General features: G+C 52.7%; 1 protein-coding gene across 4 annotated transcripts in view; it reads right to left on the reverse strand.

The window, feature by feature from the left end:
- The window catches only part of JARID2 (jumonji and AT-rich interaction domain containing 2), a 260,404-nt gene that overhangs the window by 13,395 nt on the left and 219,746 nt on the right, over positions 1-27,263 (reverse strand). For all 4 annotated transcript variants that reach the window (XM_072813674.1, XM_072813671.1, XM_072813673.1 and 1 more), the window contains 4 exons: positions 14,107-14,342; positions 7,304-8,381; positions 3,905-4,407; positions 736-828 (listed from right to left, as the gene is read on the reverse strand). In XM_072813674.1, coding sequence (XP_072669775.1) covers positions 736-828; positions 3,905-4,407; positions 7,304-8,381; positions 14,107-14,342 — 1,910 coding nt within the window. The remainder of the gene's footprint in view (positions 1-735; positions 829-3,904; positions 4,408-7,303; positions 8,382-14,106; positions 14,343-27,263) is intronic.

Genomic DNA, 27,263 nt, shown 5'->3' on the forward strand with positions numbered 1-27,263 from the left:
GCTCACATGGCCGCGGGGAGGACCGGGCGTCCTGGTTTGACCTGGCCTGTCCAGGACTGTGCGCACGGCCCACCCCAGGAAGCAGCACCCTCGTGGTCAGCACGGGCGAATCCAGGAGAGGTGGCACACACTCCACGACCCGAGGCACGGTGGGAATCCTGTCTGCCGGTGGCTGCCCAGGCCCGGCCACAGGAGCTCGGCTTCCCTCCCTGGCAGCTGGAAGCGCACCCAGGCCCAGCGGGGCACCGGCCGGGGGAGGCAAGCAACAGATCGGGTCCCTGTCCTGCAGCGGCCCTCCCAGAAACCCCCTCGTTGGTCTGGGCACAGAAGTGCTCCCTGTCCTTCCAACCTCACACGAACTCCGAGAACACAGTTGGCAGAAACACAAAAATGGCAATCTGCCAACCCCGTTAAAAAATAGAGGAGAAAATGCACAACTGTGGTTTCCAGGGATTCCAAACATTCTCTTGCATAACACACGGACAGGGTGAGGAGTGGCCACTGGCAGGGGACGTGCCGGGAGCTCACTCCCAACTCTGCAGCTTGGGGACCCCGGCTGGGCCCCCAGGGGAGGCCGGGGAGGCGCGCCCTCCCTAGTATGTGCCCTCCGCCTCCGAACGAGTTCAGGTTTGGGCATAGCTGGTCCGCTGGGTGTCAGCCACCAACGACGACCCTGACCCCTCGGACCCAGCGCAGTGCCCTTCCCGCCCGGGCGCGTGGCCCCGACACACTCACCTCGATTTCAGCTGGGGCAGGCTCCTTGCTAAAGCACATGTTCATGATATTTCTTGCTGTTCGATAAAAAGTCGTTAAAGAAACAGACCTTCCCTGAAAAAAAACAAAGACAAGAGAGTAAAGCGAAAGAAACCAAGCTGCGCCCCAACCCCAAACGAGGCCGCACCCTGTCTCTGTGCTTCCCCAGGACCGTGGGCTGCTCTGCGTCCCGAGCTGACGTGAGCACAGAAGGCAGGAAAACGCTCTGGGGAGGCTCCTCGGTGCCGACCCAAGGACCCGCCGCCCTTGCAGCACCAGCACAGACAGGCCCGATCCAGCAGAAACGGGGCGCACCCGGCTTTACAGGGAAGCGGGCAGAGACCCTTGGTTTACCCCATGTGCGCAGCAGGAGGGACGGAGGCAGGGGACAAAGCAATAGCATCCACACGGGTGGGGGCCCGGGCAGAGCCGGGGGCGTGCAGGTCAGAGCGTGGGCCCTCCACACCCCAAGTCCCCAGCCACCGGAAAGCCAGCCGGATGCGCAGCCTCCTCTGGTGGAGGGGAACCCACGCACTGGCCCGTCACCCCTGCACACCTGGAGGGACAGCACCCAGCACCCCGCCCTCCGCCCAGGGTATCCGCGACGACGTGCTCACACGATCCAACAGCTACCTTCTACTCTGGGAATCCCAGCTTTGGTCCCCGTTTTCACCTACCACTGAGGGGAGCTTTCATTTCACAGAGGCAAGCCCCATGACACGGGCTTTGCTTGGCCAAGCGCATCTGCCCCTTGATGGCAGAGATGCCCACTGAGCACCTACTGTATACCAGGCCCGGTTCTAGGGGCTGGACATGGAGCACTGCTCAAACGGACAGTGTCTCTGGCCTGTGCCATGCGGCCCGGAGGCAGTGAGGGCCGTGAGCCAGAAGCAGAGTGACAGGAGCGGCAGCAGAGGGTGGCTTTCACCGGAGGCAGTCAGGGAACGTTCTCCTCGTGAGGTGACCCTGGAGCACCCCCATAAAAAGTAACGGGCTTAGGCCAGGTGGCGTGTCCTCCTTGCATTTGGAAGGGCAGTCAAAGCAATCGGCACAGAATTTCTGGCATCTGCTTTTGCTTCTCAGCACTGAAAGTGACCGCTTGGGGTTCTAACTAAGTGAAAGTGCTTCCACACATGGCCAAACTTCTCGACACATTGTTCGTTACACGGTAAGAACCTAACCACCAGAAGGGGCATGACTGACCTCGCATCAACTAAAAGCAGAGCGCCTGGAATTCAGGAAGACACCGGGCACACGAGGGCCAATGCCCCCAGGGCCTGAAGCACCTCCAGAGCCACAAGCTCCCCTCCCAGGCCCTTGGCGTGCACACGCTGCTGCTGACCTCACCTGACCTCACCACAGCCAGGCTGCCGCCAGGGCCGAGCACCACCAGATTGTGATGAACCCGAATATGATCAATTACAGGACACGTTTCCACAAAAACTCTACTCAGATTTGCCTCATTCTTGTAGAATTGTCCTTAAATAAAAAGTAACAGGGATGCCTGGGTGGCTCAGTGGTTGAGCATCTGCCTTCAGCTCAGGGCATGATCCCCAGGTCCTGGGATCGAGTCCTACATCAGGCTCCTTGTGGGGAGCCTGCTTCTCCCTCCGCCTGTGTCACTGTCCCTGTGTGTGTGTGTGTCTCATAAATAAACAAAATCTTAAAAATAAAGTTGCAGAAGTGAAAATTATATTTCTTGAGTTGGCAGCTATTCAGTCACTGGACTTATCAAAGGCCTTCAATTGAAAAGAGTTTCTCGTGCAAGCATCCAGGAAACACTCAACACATGCTCCTGAATTTACTCTTTGCACCTTCTTTTTCCTTATCATAAAATACTGAGGTATAAAAAGGTGCTGGCAGCCACTGCCCACCCCCAGGGTCCCTGAGGGGCAGTGCCAGGCCAATGACAACAGGGGACAGAGCACAGGAGATGGAGCCCTGCAAGGGAAGACCCTTTGTCTAAGCAAGCGGGCTTAGATCCTTCTAGAAAGGAGCACAGGAAATAGAGCCAAGAAAAAAATAAGTGTGGCCAAGGGCAGCCGGAGCTGTGACTTCCCGTGTGCTCAGAAAGAGAGGACCGGGACCCAGAGGCAAGTCCAACTTCCCAGGCTTCTGTGTGGGAACGAGGCCCAGGTCAACTCCTCCAGGCAGGGACAGGGCCAGCGCTGGCCTGGAGATGGTGACAGGGATGCAGGCAGTGTGTGTGTGTGTGTGTGTGTGTGTGTGTGTGTGTGTGTGTGTGTGTGCGCGTGTGCGTGTGTTGGGGGGGGGGAGAGGCTAACCCACGGCAGGCTGTGTACTGCCCCATGCGCTGCTGCCAGGCCGGGCTCCAGGTGGATGCGGCTCGCTGGGTGCAGGTCATCCAAGGACACCCCCTCCCGGTAATCCCACTCCGGGGTCACTGGGGTGATTTCTGCAGACACCTCTAGCGAGGGTCACAGCAGGGCTCTGCTCACCATGCTGGGTGTCCTGCTCCCCCTGGGGGGTGGGCTGCCCCGAGGCAGGAGCTTCTGAGGACCAGGAACACTGCACTGTGCCGTGGCAGTGCCGGGGAAGACCATGGCCACGTTCCTGTGTCCCGCCTCCCCGCAGCCACACACTGGGGACACCCGCACCCGTCACCGTGTCAGAAAGGACCGGGCACAGCCAGGCGCTGGCAAGCTGCTCAAACCCGGGCAAGGAGGCCAAGGAGGCAAGTGTTCCAAGCCCAGAGGATCTGGCTGCACTGGGCAGCTCCCTCTACCGGGATGGGCTGGGGTGCTCGGGAGGGCCAGGCTCAGCCCAGGGGTACCTGCACCCAAGCCAGTGCGTGCCTGCACGTGGGCACACACGCACCCAGGCACACACAGTTCATCTCGCGCAAAGGAAGCCTGAGGCCTAGAGCCGGCCAGCGGCTCAGTGCGGTCACTGCTGGAAGGGGGCAGAGCTGCTGGACTGCCGCCACCAGGGGCCCCTGGCCTCCCGCCTACCCTACAGCGACCCAGGAGACGGCGGCTCCCTGTTCAGGGCCACAGACCTGGTGCTTCCAGCCAGGGAGCTCCACCCAGCGGCCAGCCCCCCCCCCACCCCCACCCCACCTAGCAACCCCCCCACCCCACCCTGCCCTGCCCAGGGGCCAGCCTCCCCTCTGCCCCTATGGGGAACCCACCTTGTATATGCACTTGTGGAAGTCACTGAGGACGCCTTTGTCCTCCTCCTCCTCTCGCGCCACTTCCTTTTCCTGAGCAAAGAGTCGCCGCCGGCCCGTCTTGAGCTGGGCCGGGCCCACCTCTTTGAGCTTGGTGCGGAAGCCGTTCCTGTGGGCCACGCCGTTGATGAGGCCATTCTTGGGCTCGAAGCGGGGCAGGGGGTGGAACTTGTTGTAGTCGTGCTCCGTGTGGCCCTCCAGGGGCCCCTTCCGCTTCTCCAGGATCTCCTTCTCCATCAGCACCTCCTTCTCCAGCCGGCGGTGCTCCTCGGGAGACAGGGAGTCGTAGGAGAGCAGGTACTGGCAGTAGGCTTCCTGGAGCTTGGCCAGCCGGTCCTGGGCGGTTTTGGGGATGCGCAGCATGTCTGCTAGTTTGTTCCATTTTTTGAGGTCAGTCACTTGCTGCATGCCGCCCATCTCGTTAATCAGCCGGAAAAAGCAGGCCAGGTCGAGCTCGCAGCCTCCTGGGACGGTGAGGGGACAAAGCACAGGGACAGTCAGCCAAATGGACCACCAATGAGACCTCCCTCGTCTGACTGGCAAGTCCAGGGATGCCCACTGTGTGCCAGGTGGCTTCGGGCCCTTGAGGAGCTCAGCCTGCAGAGATGGGATGGGGACAGGCCAGGGCGCTAGGGAGGCAAAAGCCGGCAGTGGGACCGCAGAGCCACAGGGCCTGCCACCTAGGGTGGGACTCTCAGAGAAAGCGTCCCCAGGGAGTGGAGGTGTGAGTAGAGGCCACAACGGAAGAGGGGGAGGCCTTGCAGATCTGTGAGGATGGGCATCCCAGGGACCCCCCCAGCCCCAAAAGGGGCAGCACAGACATGCGGTGCACCCCCACACACACCCCAGGAGGTGGGGGGAGCCAGGGGAGAGGCAGGGGCTCACCCCTGGAGATGGAGGCAGGGCCTGAGTGGTGCTGCCCCTGCGAAAGCTGTGACATCAGAAACCAGATGTGTGCAATATGTGACGTCTGTCCCCATCCTCCCCTACACACACACACACACACACACACACACACACACACACACACAATAACTGGTTTTCAATCCCAGTGGATTTCCAGGGCAAGAGGCAGTACTGGAGAGGGCAAGCAGTCTGTCCCTCACCTGCCACCGCCCGCGCACGCCGATGGGCCACTTACCTCAGAAGCTAGTGTTCCCCACACCCCTCGGTCAAATCAGAAAACTGTACTAACGCCCCTCCAAATCACACACATCCAAACGCTCACAGAGTGACTCTACGTGGGCCTGGAGAGCAACCTCCCTCTAGTCAAGAAAAGGAGGAGCAAAATCTTGCAGAATAGCCATCCACTGGCTACCAGGCAGTAGACACGTAACAACATGCGAGGGGGGTTAGGTCTTGCAGGGGGTGGGGACAGATGTATTCCCAAAGTGCGGGCAGCCGAGCCCTGGCGGCCTCTGATGGCCGCCTGATAACAGCGTCACAGCGCAGGGCGGGCTAGACACCGCGGGCAGGACCCCGGGGGGTCTCAGGAGACCAGGGATGCAGGTGCGGCAGCTTGATGGCCTTAGCTCTGCTCGGTGAAACACACTGGAGAGGAAGTTCACCTGCCCTGGGCCGGGAAAGGCCAAAGGTCGAGATCCCCTCACTCCCTCCAGGCCTCCAGCTCAAAAACCCAGATATCCAAGGCGGATGGCCCATTGCCGCACTCGCAGAGGTGGACAGGGAGGCGAGTCGCCCCCGCCGGCCACGGCAGCTCCCGTCACAGGTGGATCAGTTAAGAGGCGATCCAGAGTTTTGTCTTTTTTCTTTGTAGCACCTGGATTGTGTAAGATGTACACTGCCTGAAAGTGCATCATGTTGTGGGCTCCTGCCCTGCACCCACTGGCCCATTCGCAGGGCTGCCAGGCTGCCAAGTGACAAAGTGCCTCCTGCACCCCCTGCTCCCCAAGGGGCTGGGAGCAGACGCAGAGGCAGCCTCCGTCCTGGCAGATTCTGGAAAGCTGCTTCGGAGCGGTTAAGCCCCTTGTTCTGAGGAGCCCAAGCTCAGGCCCGTGGCCCGAGGCCTCTTCAGTCACAGGCTGGTCCAGCAAACCCCTCCCACTTCTACAGGTGATGACAAACAAGGCCTCACACTTCCGGCAGCAGGAGGAGTGTGAACACACACAGCACAGGGACACGTCCACGCAGCCTCCGGTGTTGCGTGAGAGGGTGCAGGTTGAGACAACCTACTCTGAAGAACAGTTACTGGCTCTCGCTGTGACGTCACCTGATTACCTCACCTGTCCCCAGATGAACCACGGTCCCCCGGCAGGATGGGTGGCAGCACCCAGACATCTCACCACAGCGGGGAGGGCCTGGTGTGGCTCCAGGCACACCCAGGGCACAGCCCACACACCTGCTCACAGCCCGGGTCCCACAGCCCAGAGCCATTCCTGACTGTGGACCCCAAACCAAGGGTTCTTTAAAATTAAGGGATTCCCACCCAGGTGTGAGTGTGGCAGGCACCTGCCGACAGAACTGACCTCCATCTTGCAGGGAGCCCGACCTTACTGCCAACTCCTGACACTTGGATGGCAGAAATGGCTCATCCCCCCGCCTCTGCAAAGTCTGGGGCCTCTGAAATGCCCGTTTCACAGGCCTGGAGCTGAAACACAGAGCTGTGTGACCTTACCCAGCCATCCCCCCAAGGAAGCCTGCACTCTGCAGGTCCCACTCCTCCCCGATGGAGCCGCTGAGTCTTTGGGAAGCAGCAGCAGCAGCAGGGGAAGAAGAAGGACACAGGAGCCCGGGAGGGCCTGTGTGTGGGCTCTGCCTGCGGCCTGGCCCCCACATCTGCAGGGATGTTCACTCACACGCCCAGATCCCCACCCCCCACCCCCGACGTGAGCTCTGCAGTGCTCCCCACACTCAGGAGAAAATTAAGCCCATCCCCTGATCTCTGGTCTCCGAAAGGGCCCCGTTGGTCACCAGAAAAAGTGACACGCAAGGAAAAATGAGGACACAGAAAGAAAACAGGTTGGCCTGTGTCACCCACATGTTCGAGTGCTGAAACCCTACCTCCCAGGGCCCCAGGCGGGGACCGTATCTGGAGGCAGGGTCTTTAAAAAGATGATGTTAAAATGAAGGGTCGGGGTGGGTCCTCATGCAGTAGGACGGACATTCTTATGACAAGAGGAAGGAACACCAGGAGGGAAGCTCACGTGGGGCCAATAGGGCAGAGACCGGCACCCACACCCCAAGGCCCATAGGCCTCCAGAGAAACCACCCGCTCCAGGCTAGAAGCCGCCAACTAACCTCCCTTGCACCCCGCCTCCCATGGCCTCCTGCATGGGGCCACCCGGGGCCACGGCCCCATCATCCCTCGGGGCCCAAGGACAAGAGCGGCAAGAGCCTCACCTATGAGCGGGAGCTCGTCCATGGTGATGCCCTGAGATCTGAGGTGCTTCTTGATGCAGGCCAGCCGCTGCACGTTGGGGCCCCAGCGCCGGCCCAGCTTGTGGATGTGCTGAATCTGCGTGACAAACCGCATCTCGTCGTTGAGCTTGCACTCGGGCCGCCAGTCTGGAGGGGGGATCACCCTGCACATGCCGTACTTCTCCACCTGAGCGCGGACCGACTCGATGTAGACGAGCGGGTCGTGGAACTCCTTGGCGGACGGCCTGAGCACGGGGATCTCGTCCATGGCCGCCCAGCCGGCCCGGCCGCCCCCCTTCTCAGGCTTGGCCGCCGCCGCCGCCGCTGCTGCCGCCGCCGCCGCCTCGTGGGGCTTGTGCAAGGGCTCCGATTGCGAGGTAGAACGATTTTCACAGGAGGCGCTGTCCGCCTTGCCGTGTGCTTGTCTGCCCGGCGCGCTCTTGCCGGCCGTGGCCCGCTTCGGCCGGTTCCTTTCTAGGCTCCGCTCGGGCACGTCCTTCTTCACGTGCCCGTTGAGCAGGGCCTTCTCCACCGGGGCGGGCGCCGTCGGGGGGGCCGCTGCCGCCTTCCTGCCGGGCGCTTCGGCAGGGCCGGCCGTCCCTTTCATCTTCTTGGGTGGGGACTGCGGCTTCTCTGCCTGCTGTGCCTCTTCCAGTCTCCTCTTGGAGTTCCGCAGCCCCTCCCTCAGCTGCCGCCCCCCCACCTCCTTAGTGCATGACTTTGGGTTCAACCTGCCACTGACCTTGAGGCCATTGACGGCGTGCCCGGTGGACTTGGACGCCCCCCCGAGGGATAGCACCTGTTTGCGGGTTTTTGCATTGCTACTTTCAGTTTTCCCTGAGATTGTGTGGTTGACAGCGGAACTGGGCTTGTGGTGATTGGGTTTGGTTTCCTTGACCAGTTCTCTCTTGGCTTTGGTGTATGTGACAGTCCCCTTAGTCACCGTAGCAGTGTACTTCACAGTTTTGGACGGTGAAGGTCTGACTTCGCGCATCTTTTTGGCACTGGTTGCACTTGTACCCAGAGATGACATTCGAGTGACTCCATTTACCTTCGAAACCTGGGAGGCAGCAGGACAAGCAGAGGGAAGGACAAGAGAAGAATTAGTAGGACTTATGGGGAAGCAAACCGAGCCGGCCGCCTGCTCTCGCATGGAGGAGTACCTGACAGACTCAGGTCTCAGAACCTTCGTGCAAGCACATGCCGCCTGCCCCCTATGCCTGCAGCACAGTTTCCTTAGCATTCCTGTTAAAAGGCTCTTCCAGAAAATCGACGTTTCACGATGACGACCTGTCCACTCACCTGCCAGTCACCTGTCACAGGTTAAGGACATTTACAGTAGCAAACCGCTGCCCATTTAGGAGAAGCAAGGGGGATGCACACACACCCTCTGCCCTCCGAGAAAAGACAGGTCTGCAATTCTGTGTGCTCCACAAAACAGCATGCTCTGCCTGCAGAATTTTTAAATCCATGGGCTAAAAAAGGAAGGCAACCAAAATACCATAGAAAGAAAAGAACAAAAGCACTCATGTGGCCCAGCTCCCATGCAGGTCACAGGGCAAGCCCGGGCACATGGCTGCCAGCGGCTGGCATCTGCATATCCTATGGTCTTTGAGATTGGGCCCCATGGAGCAGGATGCATCTCTACTTCTGCAGCCAAGCAAAATATGCCCTCGCTCTCCTGCACGAACAGTTCCTGTGTTCCCACCCTCCACAAACTCCACATTCAGCACTCCGCGAACAGTGTGAACCAAGCAGCCTCTCCACACAGCTGGACTCGGTGGAAATTCTGTGACACACACGTCACCTGTGTCAGAGTGAAAGCAAAGACTGAGGGGCGGACACCAGAAATGTGTAACTTCCAGAAGACGAGGAAGGGCCCAGCCAGGAGCTGCTGCTGGGTGTCCTGCTCTAGGTGGACATCACGTCACAGCTCTGCCTGTGGTGGCCTCTGACAGGTTCTTCACAAGTTGGGCTTCAATTTCTCATCTGTGACATGAGCTCAAAACAGGGGACCACCACCTCCAAAAGACACCAAGTGGAACTTACACAATCCCAGGGTAAGGAATGATCGTGGCCACCACTTCACCAGTAAACCCCACGAAGAGGTGACTGGGAAGGAGAAGCATGTGCTCCCACATCAGGGAAGCTGACCGACCAGCTGCAGTCATACAAGGGTGCCTCATCCTGCCAGGCTGGGAGAGCGGCACCTAAAGCCAGCGCTCCCAGGGCCCCCCAGCACTCCCATGGGCCTTGCCGCTGCGTCATCAGAGGAGTCAGGTTCCCCAAGACAGGGCCTGAGTCTGAGTGACCTGTGTACTACACTGAGGCCCAGCCCAGGAAAATGCTCTTGACCCGAATGGGGAAAAACAAAAACAAAACCAGGACTTTCCCATCAGTATCCAAACCAGTGCTCTTAGATCCCGCTGGAGGGCTTGTCAAAACAGATCACTGGGCCCCACCCCCTGGGGGTTTCTCATCCACTAGCTTTGGGATGGATGGAGACCTTGAGTTTCTAACAAGGGCCCCCCAGGTGATGCGGAGGCCGACTCAGGAACAGACTTTGGGAACCACTGAAGCAAACTATCGGTCGGAGATTCTGGAAATGGAGAAAGAAGTGTATTTCTTTAGGGATACCTGGGTGGCTCAGTGGTTGAGCATCTGCCTTTTATTTAGCTCAGGGCGCGTTCTGGGGGACCTGGGATTGAGTCGTGCATCAGGCTCCCTGCATGGAGCCTCCTCCCTCTGCCTGTGTCTCTGCCTCTATCTCTCATGAACAAAAAAATATTTTTTTAAAAAACTGTATTTCTTTGATGCCACCAATCACATACAGTCCAATAAAGCCCCAACTTTCTGGCACAAGGCACTGTTCCAGAAGCCAACCCCAGGGCGCCTAGAGAACCAGGTTTCCTTCCTGTGAGCCAGCCTGGAGGCCTGGCCTCAGTGAGGTGTCGGGCTCCACTGGGGGGGCTGCAGGGCAGGCCCAGGGGTTACAGCCAGATCCATCACTGCTCGCCACCCCTACAGAGAAGCAGGACTGACCACACTGGCTAGGGGAGACAGGTATCTGGAATAAAGAAAGGGAAATCAAAGCAAATCAACCAGCAGCCTGGCAACAGTAAGTTAAAAATAGTTACACAACCTGGGGATGGGGCAGACAAACTTCCCCCAGAGAGTACCACTGATCTCAAATAGGAGGTAAAACATGGGAAACACAGAGATCTCTAATGTTTCTCCCCCCCCCCCCAAATGCCTCCATTAACTAAACACAAAATGAACCATTTAAAAAAACAAAAATCGGGAAATCCTGATGTTGCTCAGAGAGATTTTTCCATCAAGACACAGAGGCTTCAGGGATCCAGGATCTTGAAAGTGGAAGACACGCACCCTTTAGATCTCCTGGCCTTTGAGAGGGCAGCCTGTTCCTATCTCTTCACCCAGCCCAAATACTGCCGATTCCGCAGCCTGACCCCACACCGCAGATTCTCATCTAGTTGGTGAGGGTGGGAGAGTTTTCTCCTAACACTTCTGTTGTCTCCACTGCGCAGCCTCAGAGCACCCAGGGGAGACCAGAGAGCCAGAGAGAGATCTCTCAGACTCCACCTCAATGAAGAAAGAGCGCAGGGCCCCTCAGTCCATCCATTCTGCCTTCTTGGGGGCGCCTGGCAACCTCTTCCCCATGCTATGTCACAGGGAGGTAAACTTCAGCATGATGGAACTCTAAAGGACTATCACTGCCTTCAATGGCAAAAAAGAATCCCCCTTCTTGTTGGGGGCACCTGGGTGGGTCAGAGGTTGAGCATCTGCCTTTGGCCCAGGGCGTGGGATCAAGCCCCGCATCGGGCTCCCTGGAGGCAGCCTGCTTCTCCCTCTGCCTGTGTCTCTGCCTCTCTCTGTGTCTTTCGTGAATGAACGAACGAATGAATAAAATCCCCTTCTTGTTTACATATTTTCATAAACTTTAATACTGGTGGTTACTGCCAAGATGCACAGCCAACTGCCCAGCTCTACAGAAGAGTTAGTCTATTCCCTTCCTTCCTCAGCATCCTTACAGTCCTCTTTGAGAGCAGCTGGCTACCCGAATTTTACGCACACACATCCACATCGCAGGCTCAGAGACTAAATGCATCTCTCTTGGGACTCACCAGAACCACGAACTTGATTTCGAGAAGTAAATTGCGGAGACTAGAAAGGGCACATTTCACGCACTGAATTCCTTCTTCCCACCCCGTGCAGCCCATCCAGTACGTGCCTGTGTCCTGCCTGCCGGCAGAGGCCATGATGCAGCTGACCCGGCAGCCCAGCCCGGGAACCCATCTGTCCCACCAGCTGTGCCACGTGTCCTAAGGTAGGGACAAGACAGGATCAGGGACCTAGGGCCCATCTGTCTGCACACACACTTGTCTTCAGCGGTCCGGTGCTCAACTGGTACCAAAGAAAACCAAGGAATGGAGGGAGGGTGTCGGTTTGCCTTGCCGCCAGAGATTCTCTGTCCTCTCAACCCACCACCTTATCAAAAAGGAGCAAATACCGAGTTTCAGCGTAACAGAACGCCCGGGTCCCTCAGCCACCTCCCAGGGCAGCGGGTCTGACATCACAGGGCCAGGCCCTGGGAAGTACTTACCCAGGGCATGTGACAGGTCACTTACTTCACTGGACGACTAACACGAAGGTAGCGAGGGGCAGATTCCCTGCTGTGCAATGCGCTTGAGCTGAGGAACTACAGCTCTGCAAGCTGTTCCTTCTCTCGGCTCTGACAGGGGTTTTTGCCTTTGCCTCCCCGACAACACACCTAGCTCTGGAGGGCCAGAGGGTGGGGTGGGCGTCTGCAGCATGATCTTTGCCCACTGCCACCCATTCATCTGTAGCTCTGGCTCCCCTGGGCACATGGCCACGAGGTGGTGGTTGGTGGCAGAGAAGCTCCTGGCTTCACCACCAGAAAGCCCACCATCAGGCTTTGGGTTCCCACCAGAGGGAGCTGCTGAGCTGGGAGCCTGGGCCCATTCCTTCAGACCCCAGGAGAGCTGGGCTGGGGGTGCTCAGGAGAAACACTTGCTGAGCTGGGCAGAGCTCACCTAAACTCTAAAACTTGGATTGAAAAACAAAGAGCCTGGGATGAACAGAGCTGCACCAGGCAGGCAGTGAACTATGGGAGGGAAGGCCTTCGTCAGAGAAAGGGGAAGACCCAAGTTAATAAACACAGAATGCTCCCGACAAAAAAGGGAAAACGGGAGGGGGGCGGGGGATGGAGTCCTCAACCTCTGAAAGCACCTGCTCCCACTACAGGCCACACCGCCAACACCTACAATCCCACCTACAAATAAGCACACAGCCCAGCACTGACCAATTCCCAAATCATGTGAAGTTGTGCTCTCTAGGAAAACGATGATGTCTGTGTTTCAGGAAGAGTGTGCAATGTGTAAAATAGGCTGCAACTACTTGCTCGGTATCTCGAGAGAGCAAAGGATGAAGAAGTAGGATGTGAGGTTCCTGGAAACGCCACTCTGAAGATGCTTGCCTCATTCGCCCCACACACCCAAAGAGCTGAATCGCTTTTAAAAGTTATGACTAATAATATATGTGTACACACACACCACCCTCCTGTGTGTATGCGTACGAATACACATGTTCAGGGAGAAATCCCTGTCATCAAGAGAAAAGGCCGAATGTAAAGAGCAGCTCCACAAAGGGAGAAAATCCATCAGGTTCCCACCATCTCATAGTTATTCTAAATAACACTGCGGCTCAGGGAAGCCCCTCAAATACTCACCCTGACTCAGTCTTTAAAGATTAGGGTCTCTGGTCTACTCTGGAGAAATCTTAGCTCTGGGTCATAACGCCCAGTGAGGAGAGCTCATCCAGGATCCCCGCGGCTCCTTGACTTTAAAATGCAGTGAGCACAGGAGCAGCGGGAGCAGCGGGATCAGCGGAATGGCACCGACCCGGGGTACCCAACCCTTGACTGACTGCGTGCCTACGGGCACCTGCCTTTCTCCGCCCGCATCCCCCGGGAGAGAAATCACTGTCTCAGGATACTAACAACACCAGCAGCTGACCCCGAGGCCATTCCTGAGCGTTTCCCAAGAGGATCTGTGCTGTCTCCTGGGGATGGTGGTAGGAGCTGGGGCTGGAGAGCCAGGAACGCTTGACCTCAGGTGATCCTGAGGGCCAGGCTGCAATGTGCTCTGCTAAGTGCCCCCCCACCGCACCCCAGCACAGGGGGCACTGCTTAGCAGTGCGGGTGCCCACGCACATCTGCTTGTGAGTCCTGGCGGAGGCAAACCTGTCACATTAAGAACAGAGCAGTCTAGGACCATCCCCGGACAGCACTAGGCAGCTTATGGGCCTGGTTTCAGGGTGAAGCTGCTCTGGGCTCAACCAGAGACAACAGGTTGAGCCTCTAACTCATACAGTGCCCCAGACATGGGGGTGGAAGAGGCATAGTGAAGGAGGGAAGTTCTCTTTGCCCGGCTCCAATACATCCCCACACATGAGACCCTGGGGCATGCTCCAGGGATGCACGCAACCGCACCAACACACCAGCTGACCCAAGAGACCAGCTGACCCAAGAGACCAGCTGACAGATGTTCACACACACACGAATCCCTCTGTGCAAAGACAAGGTTCCCTCAGCATCCTACCTGTGAGCATCACCCTCCTGCTCTGTGAGCCCTCACATTATGGATTTCTTGAGGCTCCTACTCACATGTCCCCTTCTGTTACGTTGGTGATGGGGGAGGTGGCATCTGGCAGGCGGGCACCATGTGGACCAGGGAGGGCTTTACCTGTTTCCGTAAGTCCTGAGCCGACCGATGCAGAGGGGGGTGGTGGTGGTTAGCAGCGAGCCCCTTGGCCGAGGAACCCGTGGACGGGGCCGCTGGGGGGTGGGCCGCTGAAGCCTGTTCCCTCCGGCTGTCAGCCCGGTGATCGCTGTGCTTCTCCTTCCCCGGAGTGGCCTCTTTGCTTTTATGTTTCTGAACAGGTTCTTTCTCCCGTGATGACCTGCTGGAACCATTGAAAACTAGAAAGAAAGAAGAAAGAATGAGGTTATGACACTAAGTATGTTACCACAGAGCGCCTGATTATCTTCTGATGTCAAAGAAAAAGAAAACGTTCTGGATAGTCTTTGCGTCCCACACACGCTCAGAACAAACCCCAAGACAAAACACCACCTCCCTCCCACCATAAAAACCAGGAATAAATCCAGGCCCAGAGACTTAAAAAAACAAACAAAAAAAAAAAAAAAAAAGAAGCCCCCCAAAAAACATTATAAGCATGTCCAAGTAGTTATTTGCTTTAAAACCGTTGAAAAATCTATTTTTAAAAATCGCTACCAAAACAAAACCAAAAAAACGCAGCAGCCCTCAGAATATCGATTATCATACCTTAAATAAAAACAGAAATTAAAATGAAGACATGAACACAAACGGTTGCCATCCTGAGAACAGAACTACCCCACGTAGGAAGATACAGAAGATCTCAGATAAGATCATAGATGCTCAGATTTCTTTTTTTTTTTTTAATTTTTATTTATTTATGATAGTCACAGAGAGAGAAAGAGAGAGAGGCAGAGACACAGGCAGAGGGAGAAGCAGGCTCCATGCACCGGAAGCCCGACGTGGGATTCGATCCCGGGTCTCCAGGATCGCGCCCTGGGCCAAAGGCAGGCGCCAAACCGCTGCGCCACCTAGGGATCCCCGATGCTCAGATTTAAAGTTACGCATTCTGAGACTGAATATGTGCTGTCAGGAACACAGCTGTGGTCCCAGCCCCATTGGAGACCAGAGAAGCGAGAGAGAGAGAGAGAGAGAGAGAGAGACAGAGACAGAGACAGAGACAGAGACACAAACACAGAGAGACAGAGACAGAGTGCACATCTGAGCTGGAGTCAGCCCCACTTCTATTCCAGAAGCCCTAACAGCACTAACAGCCATCACATCACATTGCCGACCACAAGCCAGGGGAGCCGGCTACAGCGGTGAAGCACACTCAGCCTTTGAATCCAAAGGGACAGGCTGGACGTGATCATCGTGGCCATTTTACAGATGAAGCCAGCAGGGTGGAGGAGGAGAGTGCTTGCCAGAGTCCTACTTGCCGGTGACCGTAGCACTGGCAGGCTGGCCTGCCTCCCAAGCCCACCGCCCTGGGCCCCAGGTACAACGGGGACCAAGTACACGCCTGGTGCCAGCCACCTAGGCAATTCAGAAGAGGAGAGCAACGCTCGCATTTGTGTCGTCCACTTCAACTCTGTTCCTGTCGTGAGTTCCAACTTCTATGCAACAGCTGGGGCTTGCCATGCCAGACCCGTGGGTCCGGACCCCTCCACGGCATCCCTGAGCCTTCTATTGCCCCTGTGCCACAGGTCTCCCCTGCCCTCAAAACCATCCCAGCGGTGGTGGCAGGAAGTGAACCCTTGCACTTGTCCTTTGAGAAGGGCTCCTGGGGCATCTGCTGACAACGGGGAGTCTTACAGGCCAGTGCAATCACCAGTCACTGCCCTCCCTCTCCAGCTGGGCCTGCCCTGGCTGGGCTGTGCTGATTTCCAGGAGGTAAACGCACCACCAGCCAGCAGCAGGAAGTCATTGCCTCCTCTGAGTGGAGGCCTCAAGCTGCTGGGGGAGGAAGCCACGCTCCCCTCCACCCACGGCCCCCTTCAGAGGGCTCAGAAACAAGAAGCCTCTCTTCTGAGGACAGCCACCTCCAGACATAAGCCCACAGCTCCACATACTTTCTCTTTCACCTCCGTCATGTCCTTTAAATTACTGTGATGCCTTGGAGGTTGCAAATATTTTCCTGTTATCTGTCATTTGCTTTTCCATCTGTTATGATGCTAAATCTGGTAACCCATTTTAACCCTTTAATTTTATGCTTAGAAAGCTCACCCGGTATTTTCAAATGCTAAGAGAGTCCTCTGCATTTCCTCCTGATTATCTTATGCTGGCTTCTTTTGACCACTTGTTACTATGAGGTATGCGATATGAGAAGGATTTATATTTACATTTGTCACGCCTGGAATGGCTGTAAACCTTGATCTCAGAAATTTCCTCCCAGGAAATTGGTAGTCACTGACTACCTAGTTTTTTTTGTTTTTTTGTTTTTGTTTGTTTTTTTAGTTTTGTTTTTTAAAGATTGTATTTATTCATGAGTGACACAGAGAGAGAGGCAGGACACAGGCAGAGGGAGTAGCAGGCTCCCTATGGGGAGCCTGATGCAGGACTCAATCCCAGGACCCTGAGATCATGACCTGAGCATGAAGGCAGACATTCAACCACCAAGCCACCCAGGCGTTCCAGTGACTATCTCTTCTAAACAGATTTTCAATCCTGCAGTGAAAGACCAAAATATGGTGTGTGATCCGCCATGGTGTGACGTTCTGCTGGATACTCTTAGTTACAGGGAGAATGGAGAGCTTCAAATGGTTGGCATTTATTCTAAGTGTAAGTAACTGTGCTCCATCAGAGCCCATCAATCACACCAAAGCTGGCAGTATCTGTGCTCACTTTCAAGACAAGAGCAGCATCCATAAGAAGTCATACTTCAGGGTGATTAAAACTCAAGCTAAGGAACATGAATCTGGGCAATTCCTGACCACTCGCCAATTTCCTAGAGAAGTGAGCACCACTCCTTTATTGAAACAGCATGGAAGTTGGCTTCTATGAGGTTTATTGTTTTGGCCTTTGGGGAGGTGGGGGTAATCTCAATCAAATATTCCTTCCTGGGCAGCCCTGGTGGCTCAGCAGTTTAGCACCTCCTTCAGCCCAGGGCCTAATCCTGGAGACCCAGGATCAAGTCCCACATCAGGCTCCCCGCATGGAGCCTGCTTTTCCCTCTGCCTGTGTCTCTGCCTCCCTCTCTTTCATTAATAAATAAAATCGTTAAAAAAAAAACACACACACACACACACAAATATTCCTTCCTCCTCTGTGCTGTCACTGCCACAAAAGTACCACCAATTCTGTAATCACTTCCCTTCATTTGGTTAGAAAGATTTTGTCTTCAATGGGCCTGTCCCCTTGTGTATTGACAGTGTGTTACATAGCAGCTCAATTCCCAGCACTGTCTTTTTTTCAACAGCATTGGTGTATCTGGTCCTCAGTGTTCTCATCTGTAGCCTGGGGATAACGCACGTTTCCGCACCGAGGTTTGGGAGGCCTCATGAGCGCACATTCAGAAGGATCAGCCCAGATTACTAAGGCATCAGACTATGTGGGCAAGACCTCTTCTTGCTTTCTATCTTCCTTGCCCAGAGCAGCAAGAAGGGCTTCCATATGGGCAAGTGGCTGGCCTGAGCTGAAACCGGTTTCGTGGTAAAAAAAGATGTGCTGGGTAGCCTGGGTGGCTCAGCAGTTTAATGCTGCCTTCAGTCCAGGGTGTGATCCTGGAAACCTGGGATCAAGTCCCACATCAGGCTCCTGCATGGAGCCTGCTCCCTCTGCCTGTCTCTGTGTCTCTCATGAATAAATAAATAAAATCTTAAAAAAAAAAAAAAAAAAAAAAAAGATGTGCTGTGGATGCCCTGCCTGAGCAAGAAGAAACAAGCGCTGAAGACACACCTCGTATTCTCTACTGGTTTAATGAATGACCTGACCCCCGGGGGAACCAGAGACCCTTTCAGGGGGTCCCCTAGGTCAAAACTATTTTTGTAATTAGACCAAGATACTTACATGCCTTTCTCACTTAATGATACGAAAAGAAGGTGGATGAGCATCAGGGAAAAGCTAATCAAAACCACCAAGAGACACCAACTACTTCACATCCACTAGGATGGCCTCCCTCACAGGACAGATAATGGGGAGTGTTGGTGAGGACTTGGGAGATATTCTAACCCTCATTTGTTGCTGGTGGGAATGTGTAAGATGTCGTGGCCACTTTGGAAAATGGACCAGATTTTTGTCCTAAAGTGAAGCAGTTACCATATGACCCAGAAATTCCACTCCCTTGTATGTACACAAAAGAAATAAAAAATACGTCCACATTGGGGCACCTGGGTAGTTCCGTGGGTTGACTGTTCAACTCTTGGTTTCTGCTCAGGTCATGATCTCAGGGTCATGAGATCTAGCCCATCGTGGAGCTCTGTACTGGACGTGGGGTCTGCTTAAGATTCTTTCTCTCCCTCTGCCCCCTCTACCCTCACCCGCTTTTTTTTTTTTTTTAAGATTTTATTTATTTATTCATAGACACAGAGAGAGAGAGAGAGAAAGAGAGGCAGAGACACAGGCAGAGGGAGAAGCAGGCTCCAAGCAGGGAGCCCGACATGGAACTCGATCCCGGGTCCCCAGGATCCTGCCCTGGGCAGCAGGCGGTGCTAAACCGCTGTGCCACTGGGGCTGCCCTCACCTGCTCTCTCTTAAAAACAAACAGGGCACCTGGGTGGCTCAGTTGTTGAATGTCTGCCTTCAGCTCAGGTCATGATCCCAGGATCCTGGGATCAAGTCCCACATCAGCTGCCTTTTCCCTCAACCTCGTCTCTGCTTCTCTGCTTCTATCACTCATGAATAAATAAATTAAATCTTTAAAAAACAAACACAAAAACCAGGGGGCAGGTGCCTTCAGTGCAGAAGCAGCAAACTATACTCCTAAGTAGCAGATACATCATTACCAGTTACTAGCAGATAAAAAGGATGAACGAAGGAAAGAAAAGCCAGCTTTCATCTCTGGGATTGATAAAGCAGTACAAATTGTTAAAGGTACTAAATCCCAACCCTTGGGTGCACATGCTCTGTGTGACAAAATGCAGGTACACAGGAAGTACTTCTCCTGCATATCAAAGTAGATCATTTCCAGGGAAAGGCAACTTGTATGATGGTTTAGGTTGCAAAGCTAGCTGTTTTCTTCATGGAACACTTTTTATTTGAAAGAAGAACTGATGTAGTGATTTGTCCACTGTTTCCTCAAAGATGAATCCAGTCATCCTGTCGTGGAAAAGAACTAATAGTCTTTCCTGCCAGTGATGGAATTCGTGACTTCAGGCAAAAATTAGAGTTGTAGAAGAGCTTCATCTGCCACCCTCAGTTCCAGAGCCTCCCCCACGCTGGAAGCCTTCTCTGGTGAGGCCAGGAGATGCAGGATTGTTTCAAAGTGTTTAGTGAAAGGTGGTGACAACTGGAAGAGGTACTTGGTGAAGCATTATTTTCAAATGATTGACACAAAATGTTACAAAGCTGTGCACAGGTAAGAGATCCATACAAAACACAAGGTGAACTGATGGATTTTTTTTTTTTTTTAAGATTTTGTTAATTTATTCATGAGAGACACACAGAGAGAGGCAGAGACACAGGCAGAGGGAGAAGCAGGCTCCCTGCAGGGGAGCCTGATGCAGAACTCAATCCCAGGACCCCCCCACCCCCCTGCAATCACACCCTGAGCTGAAGGCAGATGCTCAACCACTGACTCCCCCCACGCATCCCCAATTGTGACGTAACAGAGCGGGAAAAGGTCACTGGACCAGTTCAGATGGCTGTACCGACAGACCTTCAGGAAACTACACTGCTTGAGTTTGAGTGTGATACCAAAGAGTAAAATCATCCACAAAAGTTCCTCCCTTTTCCAACTACATTTTATCCTGAGACCGATTTTCTTCATTTATGTCACTTGCAACTATGTACTGAAAGAGACAGCATACGAAAACAGACAGTAGGGCAGCCTAGGTGTCTCAGTGGTTTAGCGCTGCCTTGGGCCCAGGGTGTGATCCTGGAGACCTGGGATGGAGTCCCACGTAGGGCTCCCTGCAGGAGCCTGCTTCTCCCTCTGCCTGTGTCTCTGCCTCTCTCTGTGTGTGTCACTCATGAATAAATAAATAAAATCTTTAAAAAAAAAAAAAAAACAGATAGTAGAGGAGTGCTGGGTGGCTCAGGGGATCAGCCTTTGGCTCAGCGGTCCTGGGATTGAGCCCCACAGCCTGACTCCCCGCTCAGCAAGGAGTCTACTTCTCCCTCTCCCTCTGCTCATGTACTCTCTCAAGAAAGAAGAGGGGAAGGGGAAGAAAAAAGAAAAGAAAAAAAAAGAAAGAAAGAAAGAAAAGAAAAGAAAAGAAAAGAAAAGAAAAGAAAAGAAAAGAAAAGAAAAGAAAAGAAAAGAGAAAAGAAAAGAGAAAGAAAAGAAAAGAAAAGAAAAGAAAAGAAAAGAAAAGAAAAGAAAAGAAAAGAAAAGAAAAGAAAAGAAAAGAAAAGAAAAGAAAAGAAGCCTGACATCACTAGGCTGGAGCAGCTTTTCCATGGTTAGCTCTATCACAGTTCCCAGAGATTTGGCAGACTCTGCACTTACATCTCTATTCACGAACCCCCAAAATTCTCTGGCTCTGAGAAGAAGCTACCTATATAGGAGTCCAGAAATCATTTGCTATTTGAATTTGGGCTAGCCCCTGCCCAAGCCTTTGTTCCCTATTTCCTACCTCATGGGGTTGCTTTGAGGAATCAATGAGAAAAGATTCACCTAGAAAGAGGCTAGTGGGCCATGAAGCACGCACTGGCCAAGTGTTGGCATGTACGGATCACCATCTCCTTCTGACACAGTCGATGTCAGAGATGTAGCAGGACACCAGCGCTCACAGTTTCATACTGCTCCTTTCCAAACAAACCATGGGGCAAGGCCAGTTACTAAAATGGGATTTCAAGGAAATCTGTTAAGAAGAGTAGCACAGAGGTGAGCCAGTGAGAGCTTCCAGAGATCTGGAAGAAACTAGATCCTCCATCAGCATTACCTGCACCTAGCCCAGCTCAGGTGCTAGCCTGATGCCCAGGAAGAGCTTTGGCCTCCGCCAGCATGGAACCCACTCCTCAGGGAAACCACGATGGAAGCCGTGGGGTACCACGATCACAAGGGGGAAAGCGTGTACCATTATCATCAGCCAAACTGGTGCCTCGTGAACCACAGCACTGCTTTCTACCACAGACTGTTTTGATCCGATCGTCGGAAGAAGAGAAAGCTCTCAAAAATATAAAAATTAAAAACTGAATAAAATTAACATTGAATTGCAAACAAAGAGATAGCTTTCAAATGAATCCACTTTCTGTAACCACCTCGCTATTTTACAGCAGCGGTATACCCAAATGGCAAACACAGCCAAAAAGTCAAATCATGTGTTAAATGGGAAGAAAGGGGAGAAGGGGTGGGGAGGGTGGGGGGTGTGATGGAGCCAGAGACAAGGTATATTTTGTCCTCAACAGCTCATTAATTTTAAGTGTCGTGGGAACCTGCCAGTTTTACCCTTCCAAGTAATTATCTTTTGTCTTAATTTGTAAGATTCTCGAGAAGGAGAAAGGAAAAAAAACATTCACTCTCACAGGGAAAGACTAAACCCTGTGAACATAAGAAACAGAGAGAGACACACACACACAGAGAGAGAGAGAGAGAGAGAGAGAGAGAGAGAGAGGAGGAGGATGGAGGACTCTGCATGCTCTCTTCCAATTAAAAGGAATAATTGGACCCGTTTCTTCAAGGAGAGAAAAAAAGCATTTATCACAGTGAACTGTATTAGGAAATTGTATTGTACTCAGATACAAATAGCTTTACATTAATGAACAGAGACAAATATATTGATTTGTATACACATACTCTGAAGGTTAAATGGCCTATAGACAAGTGTTTTCACACCACGGGAAGTAAAATCTTTACATCTAACGGCTGATATTTTGATTTAGGGTCGCTTCATGCCCGAGAAGCTCAGAGTTGCTCCCAAAAAGGGATGAAAAAGAAACTGGGCAAGGCAAGTTACTTTAGAAACCTCTCTCTGGCAATCCCACCATCGTCAATAAGGTGGAAAGAGCCACACTTTCCCAAGGAGGAGTTCGCGTTTATAGCTCCAGGGAGCTGGAACCTAAAGCCCTGCCCCATAGAAGCTCAGCGCACACATCGGATGGTAAGGAGGTTCCTGGGGGAGGTCCATGAGACAGCCCATGAAAACCCTCCCCACATCCACGGTCTCTCTCTCTCTCCTCTCTCTCTCATAGGGATGTGCTTTGCTTGGTTTTGATTTTTACTTCCCAGATCACCAAACACATCTGAGCCTCAATTCCCTGAACTGCAAAACTAGCTGCCCCCTCTTATCTGCCCTCCAGGAATCGCTCAAGTATTTAAAATAAAGAATATAAACTGCTATGTGTACTTCAGAGGAAGGAGTCAGGCACAGGAGGAGGCTGATCTTCAAAGCTCCTACTGTAAAGGTGATGCCCAGGAGCTGCATTTGAAGGCAGCAATGTCCATTGAACAGAGCGGGCAAGACCACCCGTGCGTCCACTCTGGCCCGTCTCCATGCCTTCCCATAACCAGATGCCCCGACCTTGCTAGTGACTGTGTGCTAATGAAGGCACCTGAGCTGAACACCAGGCCACCATCCTGATGTTTTCATGAGGGTACTAGGAGACAGAAGTCCCCACGTGGCGTCGGACAGAAGTTGTGGGATAGCATGAGCTGCCTCGGAGTCTGACCTAAACGAAGAGGGTTCTGAAGCCTTTGCTTTACTTGAGAGAAAGCGAGAGAGAGAGATGAACAACAGCCATCATGGGAAGCTGGGCTGCAACGTCTGCTGGCAGAGGCACCGACCCAGCAAAGGCGGCTGGACCTACCCCAAAATTACGTAAAATGAGACCTGCTCCCTGTCCCACCCCCCAAAACAAATCAAAGAGACAAAAAGAGAATCACTGTAAATAAAGAAGAGTGTGTGACGGAGGGTAAAAGAGAAGCACGCCAAGCTTCTGATCTGGAGCCAGATATTTAAATGTAAGCTTCGTGTCATTACCAGGCGTCCCGACTTGGGGAAGACAGACTCCATCAATTGGCTGGCATTAAATCCTTGTTACTGTACAAAAGCTGCGCTTGCTCCCTGGAGCCAGTTCAACTTTGAGTCACTATTGTCTGAAAACAATGGAATGTCTGCCAACCTTGTGCCAACAGTTCAGGAGGGTTTTAATGCAGCATGTGTGCGTGCTGTAACCCCATTTGCCCTGGGCAGAAAGGGCTCCTCTAGCTTAGTGGCTGCAGTCACATGCTCCACCAGGGCAAGCAGAGGGGACCCATCTAGGTCAGCACATGTGCCATTAGAATCTCATGGCCACAGCTCACTCATACCAGGAGCCAAGGCCAGGCCAGAAGAGCAGACAGGAAACCCACAGTGGGCTCTGGGCACCCAGAACCCCAGCATCACCAGCAACTTCTATGGGTTTACATGGGGCTTGTGAAATTCCTACCACTTTGATTTTCATATATATGTGTATATATATATATATATATATACACATATATATGAAAGAGGAGCACCTGGGTGGCTCAGTTGATTAAGCGTCTGCCTTTGGCTCAGATCAAGGTCCTGGGGTCCTGGGGTCCTGGGGTTCTGGGGTCCTAGGATCGAGCCCCATATCCCCAGGTCCCTGCACTGGGCTCCACTTCTCCCTCTCCTTCTGCTCCCCCCCTCCTATAGCACTCTCTCACTCTCTCAAATAAATAAAATCTTTAAATAAATATATATGCATATTATATCTAACAGAAAAAAATGGATTAAAAAGGATTTTTAAGGCAAATTAAATTTTCTGTGTGAACTTACAAATTAAAGTCATAGAATATTTTTCTACAATCAAAACTTGGTTGCCACTGGTCCCGGGATCTAAACCTGTAAATAGTTATAAGCAACGATGTAAAGTAAGGGGGTCGGACAGATTTGCCATGTAAACGTGTTGCCTGCATATGCTGCTAGTAACTCCTGGTACTGAAGTTTAAAATGGCATAGGACCTTTACGAGAATATAAAGACCAGGGCAACAAAAAGACCATAAATCAGGATGAGTGGGTTCTGTCATTGAAAAATGGTTTCTTGCCCCGCTAGGCCCCCAAAGGAGCTGAGGACAGGATGAGACTAAGTACAACGATGACCGGCCTATGCCCACATCAGAGGGGCTCTGAGACATTTACATTCCTGAATGTGCCAAAGCAGGGCCCAGGGAGGGACATCTGGGCAAACAGGCCTTATGGGATGGCAGGCAGTGGGCGGAGAGGGATTTCAGGCTTTATCACTCTCCAGAAAGAAGACAAGGAATGCAAAACAAATGAGTGCAGTGTTTTGAAGTCTGTGGTTTTAAAACAATTCTGCATTTAAGAGGATGAATTCTGAAAAGCTGACCACATCTGAAGTAAATTATAAGATTTCTGGCCCACCTCTGGATCTGAACAAGGAAATCTGTTGAGTATTCACAGCACACTAGGAGAAACACACCCAGGAAATGTGCACAGGAGTTCATTTGGAAGGCTCTACCTCCCTGCCCACCCCCCTATACAAGCAGCTACACTAGCTATAGAACTAGTAGGTTTCAGAATAAAAAGATCACTACAAAAAAACTAAATATAGGAATATCTGCATTGTGATAAGGATTGCTTTCAAGGGTCTTCAAATAACTACCGAGGATCTGCTCCTACTGTGTCACAAACACCTCCACCCACCCTCCAGCCAGGAAACAAAGGATTGTCAAGAATCCTATGTGCACATTTTACAGCCTCTGGGAACAGCCCATCTTCCCGAATGAAGACTCCCCTTAAGACAGGCCAGATGAAATTAAGTGAAAATATTAAATCCTGAGCAGTTTGGTGAAGAGCTCACCAATTCAATTTACAGTGTGTATGATATGAACACATCCCAGTCAATTTTGGACAACAAAACTGATTAAAGATTCTGAAAATCTAATACAATATATTCATTTTTTCAGAACCACAGGGTGTTCCAATTCTTTAGAAGAGTCATGGGGTATGACGCCAGGAAGAGGACTGTGGCCAGCATCCACTTTTTAAGAACTCACCAAGCATCAGGCACGGTGCTAAGTGCATCTGTCACTCATTTGGTCGTAACAGATTTTTGTTTATCTTTAATAAGCTATAATTCGCATATCATGTAATTTGCCCATTTAAAGCATACCGACCAATCCAATGGGTTTTTGTATATTCAGAGCCCTGCAACCCACTACCACAACACGAGTTTAAAATGTTGTCATCACCCCAAATTGAAACCCTAGGCCCATCAGTGGCCACATCCCAACCTCCCCCTCTCCAACTCCAATTGAAAAAGCCACGTGTTATCAGCTATTTACAAATGGGAAAAAGGAGATTTTCAGGGGGTTAAATACCTGGCCCTCTGACAGCCAGTTAGGGAGGCATCTGAGCCAGAAGCTTGAGCCCATCGGCTGTCACTGAAATCTGTGGAAGCCCTTCACCCTAGAGCGGAGCAGCTCTGCCATTACCAGGAAGAGGCATCTCCACGCTAAGATAGGAGAGGTACCAGCCCACTGTCCTAAGTGTGTATGGGTTCCTGAGATCCTGCATGGAACACTGCACTTTTTCACCAGACACACACACACACACACACAGCTCACAAAAATCTTTGAAAAAGGCACTCCTATTCTTCTTTAGAGATAAGAAAACAAAAACAAAGAAAGGTTGCAGCCCTATATGGGAAGACAAGAGCCAGCAGGATGCTTGCAAACCACTATGCCAAGTGGCCCTAAATACAGAAGTGGACGGTGGTGAGCAACACATCCTTCAGCACACGTACCACTGCTCTTTAAAATACACTCTCAGCCCATCGTCCAACTTTTGGGGAAACTCACTTGCCTCCGACAGGAGGAAGGGGGAAAAAAATGAAGCTGCCAGAGGTAAAAAAGAGGTGAAGAGGATACCCCACGAAGAAAGCAGCATTTGTCGGTGGCAGAGCATCTCCTCCCTGCCCGCGGCTATGGTGAGACCCGGGCCCCGCCTGCACACCACCACCCCCCCACCCCACCCCCGCCCCGCAGCGCCCAGACACCAAGAGGGCGGAATACACCTCCAAGGCAGAAATGTGGTAAACTCGTCCAAATGACTGCTTTTTGGCCCTCACACAACATGCCCCCGGTGTGAATCCAAAAGCAATTAAACCATTCCAGCTGGGAGTCCAATGACACGTTGTTTAAAAAGTCTTCTGAGAAATGTCCCTGTTCAGAAAGAGACAAGCGCGAAGAGGAATGATGCTCCGTGCTGTTCCTCCCGTTTTTCAAAAGGGCAAAAAAGCATGTGAAAAACATACCCTACGTGGCTCATGTGAGCAATGAACTTTCCCCAAGTTCCCCTCTGCAAAGGAGAAGGAGAACGCCTGGCCACAGTGACAGCGGGAGGAAAACTGACGCCAAATTCATTCCAAACGCATGTATTCATGCCTCTAGCCTACGGGACTCATCCTGCTGGAAGAAAAATGACCAGTTAGGAGAACTTTTCAAAAACTAAGCCATTTCAAGTATCAACTTGTAACATAAATATCCCCAGAGCAGTGTTTTGATGGTGTTGTTTTGTTTCCAGATAGGGATTACCTAAGGGCTCTCTGCTTAGGATCATGTGAGGTTCTGTATATGGAAGAGGATTCTGGACACTCTGAAGAGCTGGTGAACCAGAAGATGCCGAAGGCGTCGTTACTGTGACCCGGAGTGTTAACCCAGGGCTGCAAACGCGCGTTATGCTGTCTGTCACTTCAGATGATGCATTTTAATAAACAAACGCATTGTCCATGAGGATGCTCAGCGGATTAGAAACGAGAACATGAGAGTTCGGGGTCATGTCTGCAAAACTGAACATCTGCCTAGGGACACCAGACCCTTGCAGGAGATTGCTGGGGTCATGGCTATGCGCCCACAGGGGAGGGGCATGGTCACAGACAGGCCCAATCAGACACCAACAGCAGGATGGTGGTGCGTGGGGCCAGGTGTCATACCTTGCTTCCATGCCCTGAGCCACATGCGTGCTCCACAGGAAACCCCTTCTGCTTCACTCAGGGTCTGGGGGCAGAGGGGGAGGGACAGTGTCCAACTTTAGGTGAGAAACAAGATAAAGCAGGACACTATCAGGAGTTTGGATTCTGGTTTCTTTGAACTCATGCAGCCCAAATAAAACTGTTCTCCTGGACACGTGGCCTAATCAGGGCTTTCGGCCAAACTACT

This window comes from Canis lupus, chromosome 37 (genome assembly GCF_048164855.1).
Source record: "Canis lupus baileyi chromosome 37, mCanLup2.hap1, whole genome shotgun sequence".
NCBI lineage: Eukaryota > Metazoa > Chordata > Mammalia > Carnivora > Canidae > Canis > Canis lupus.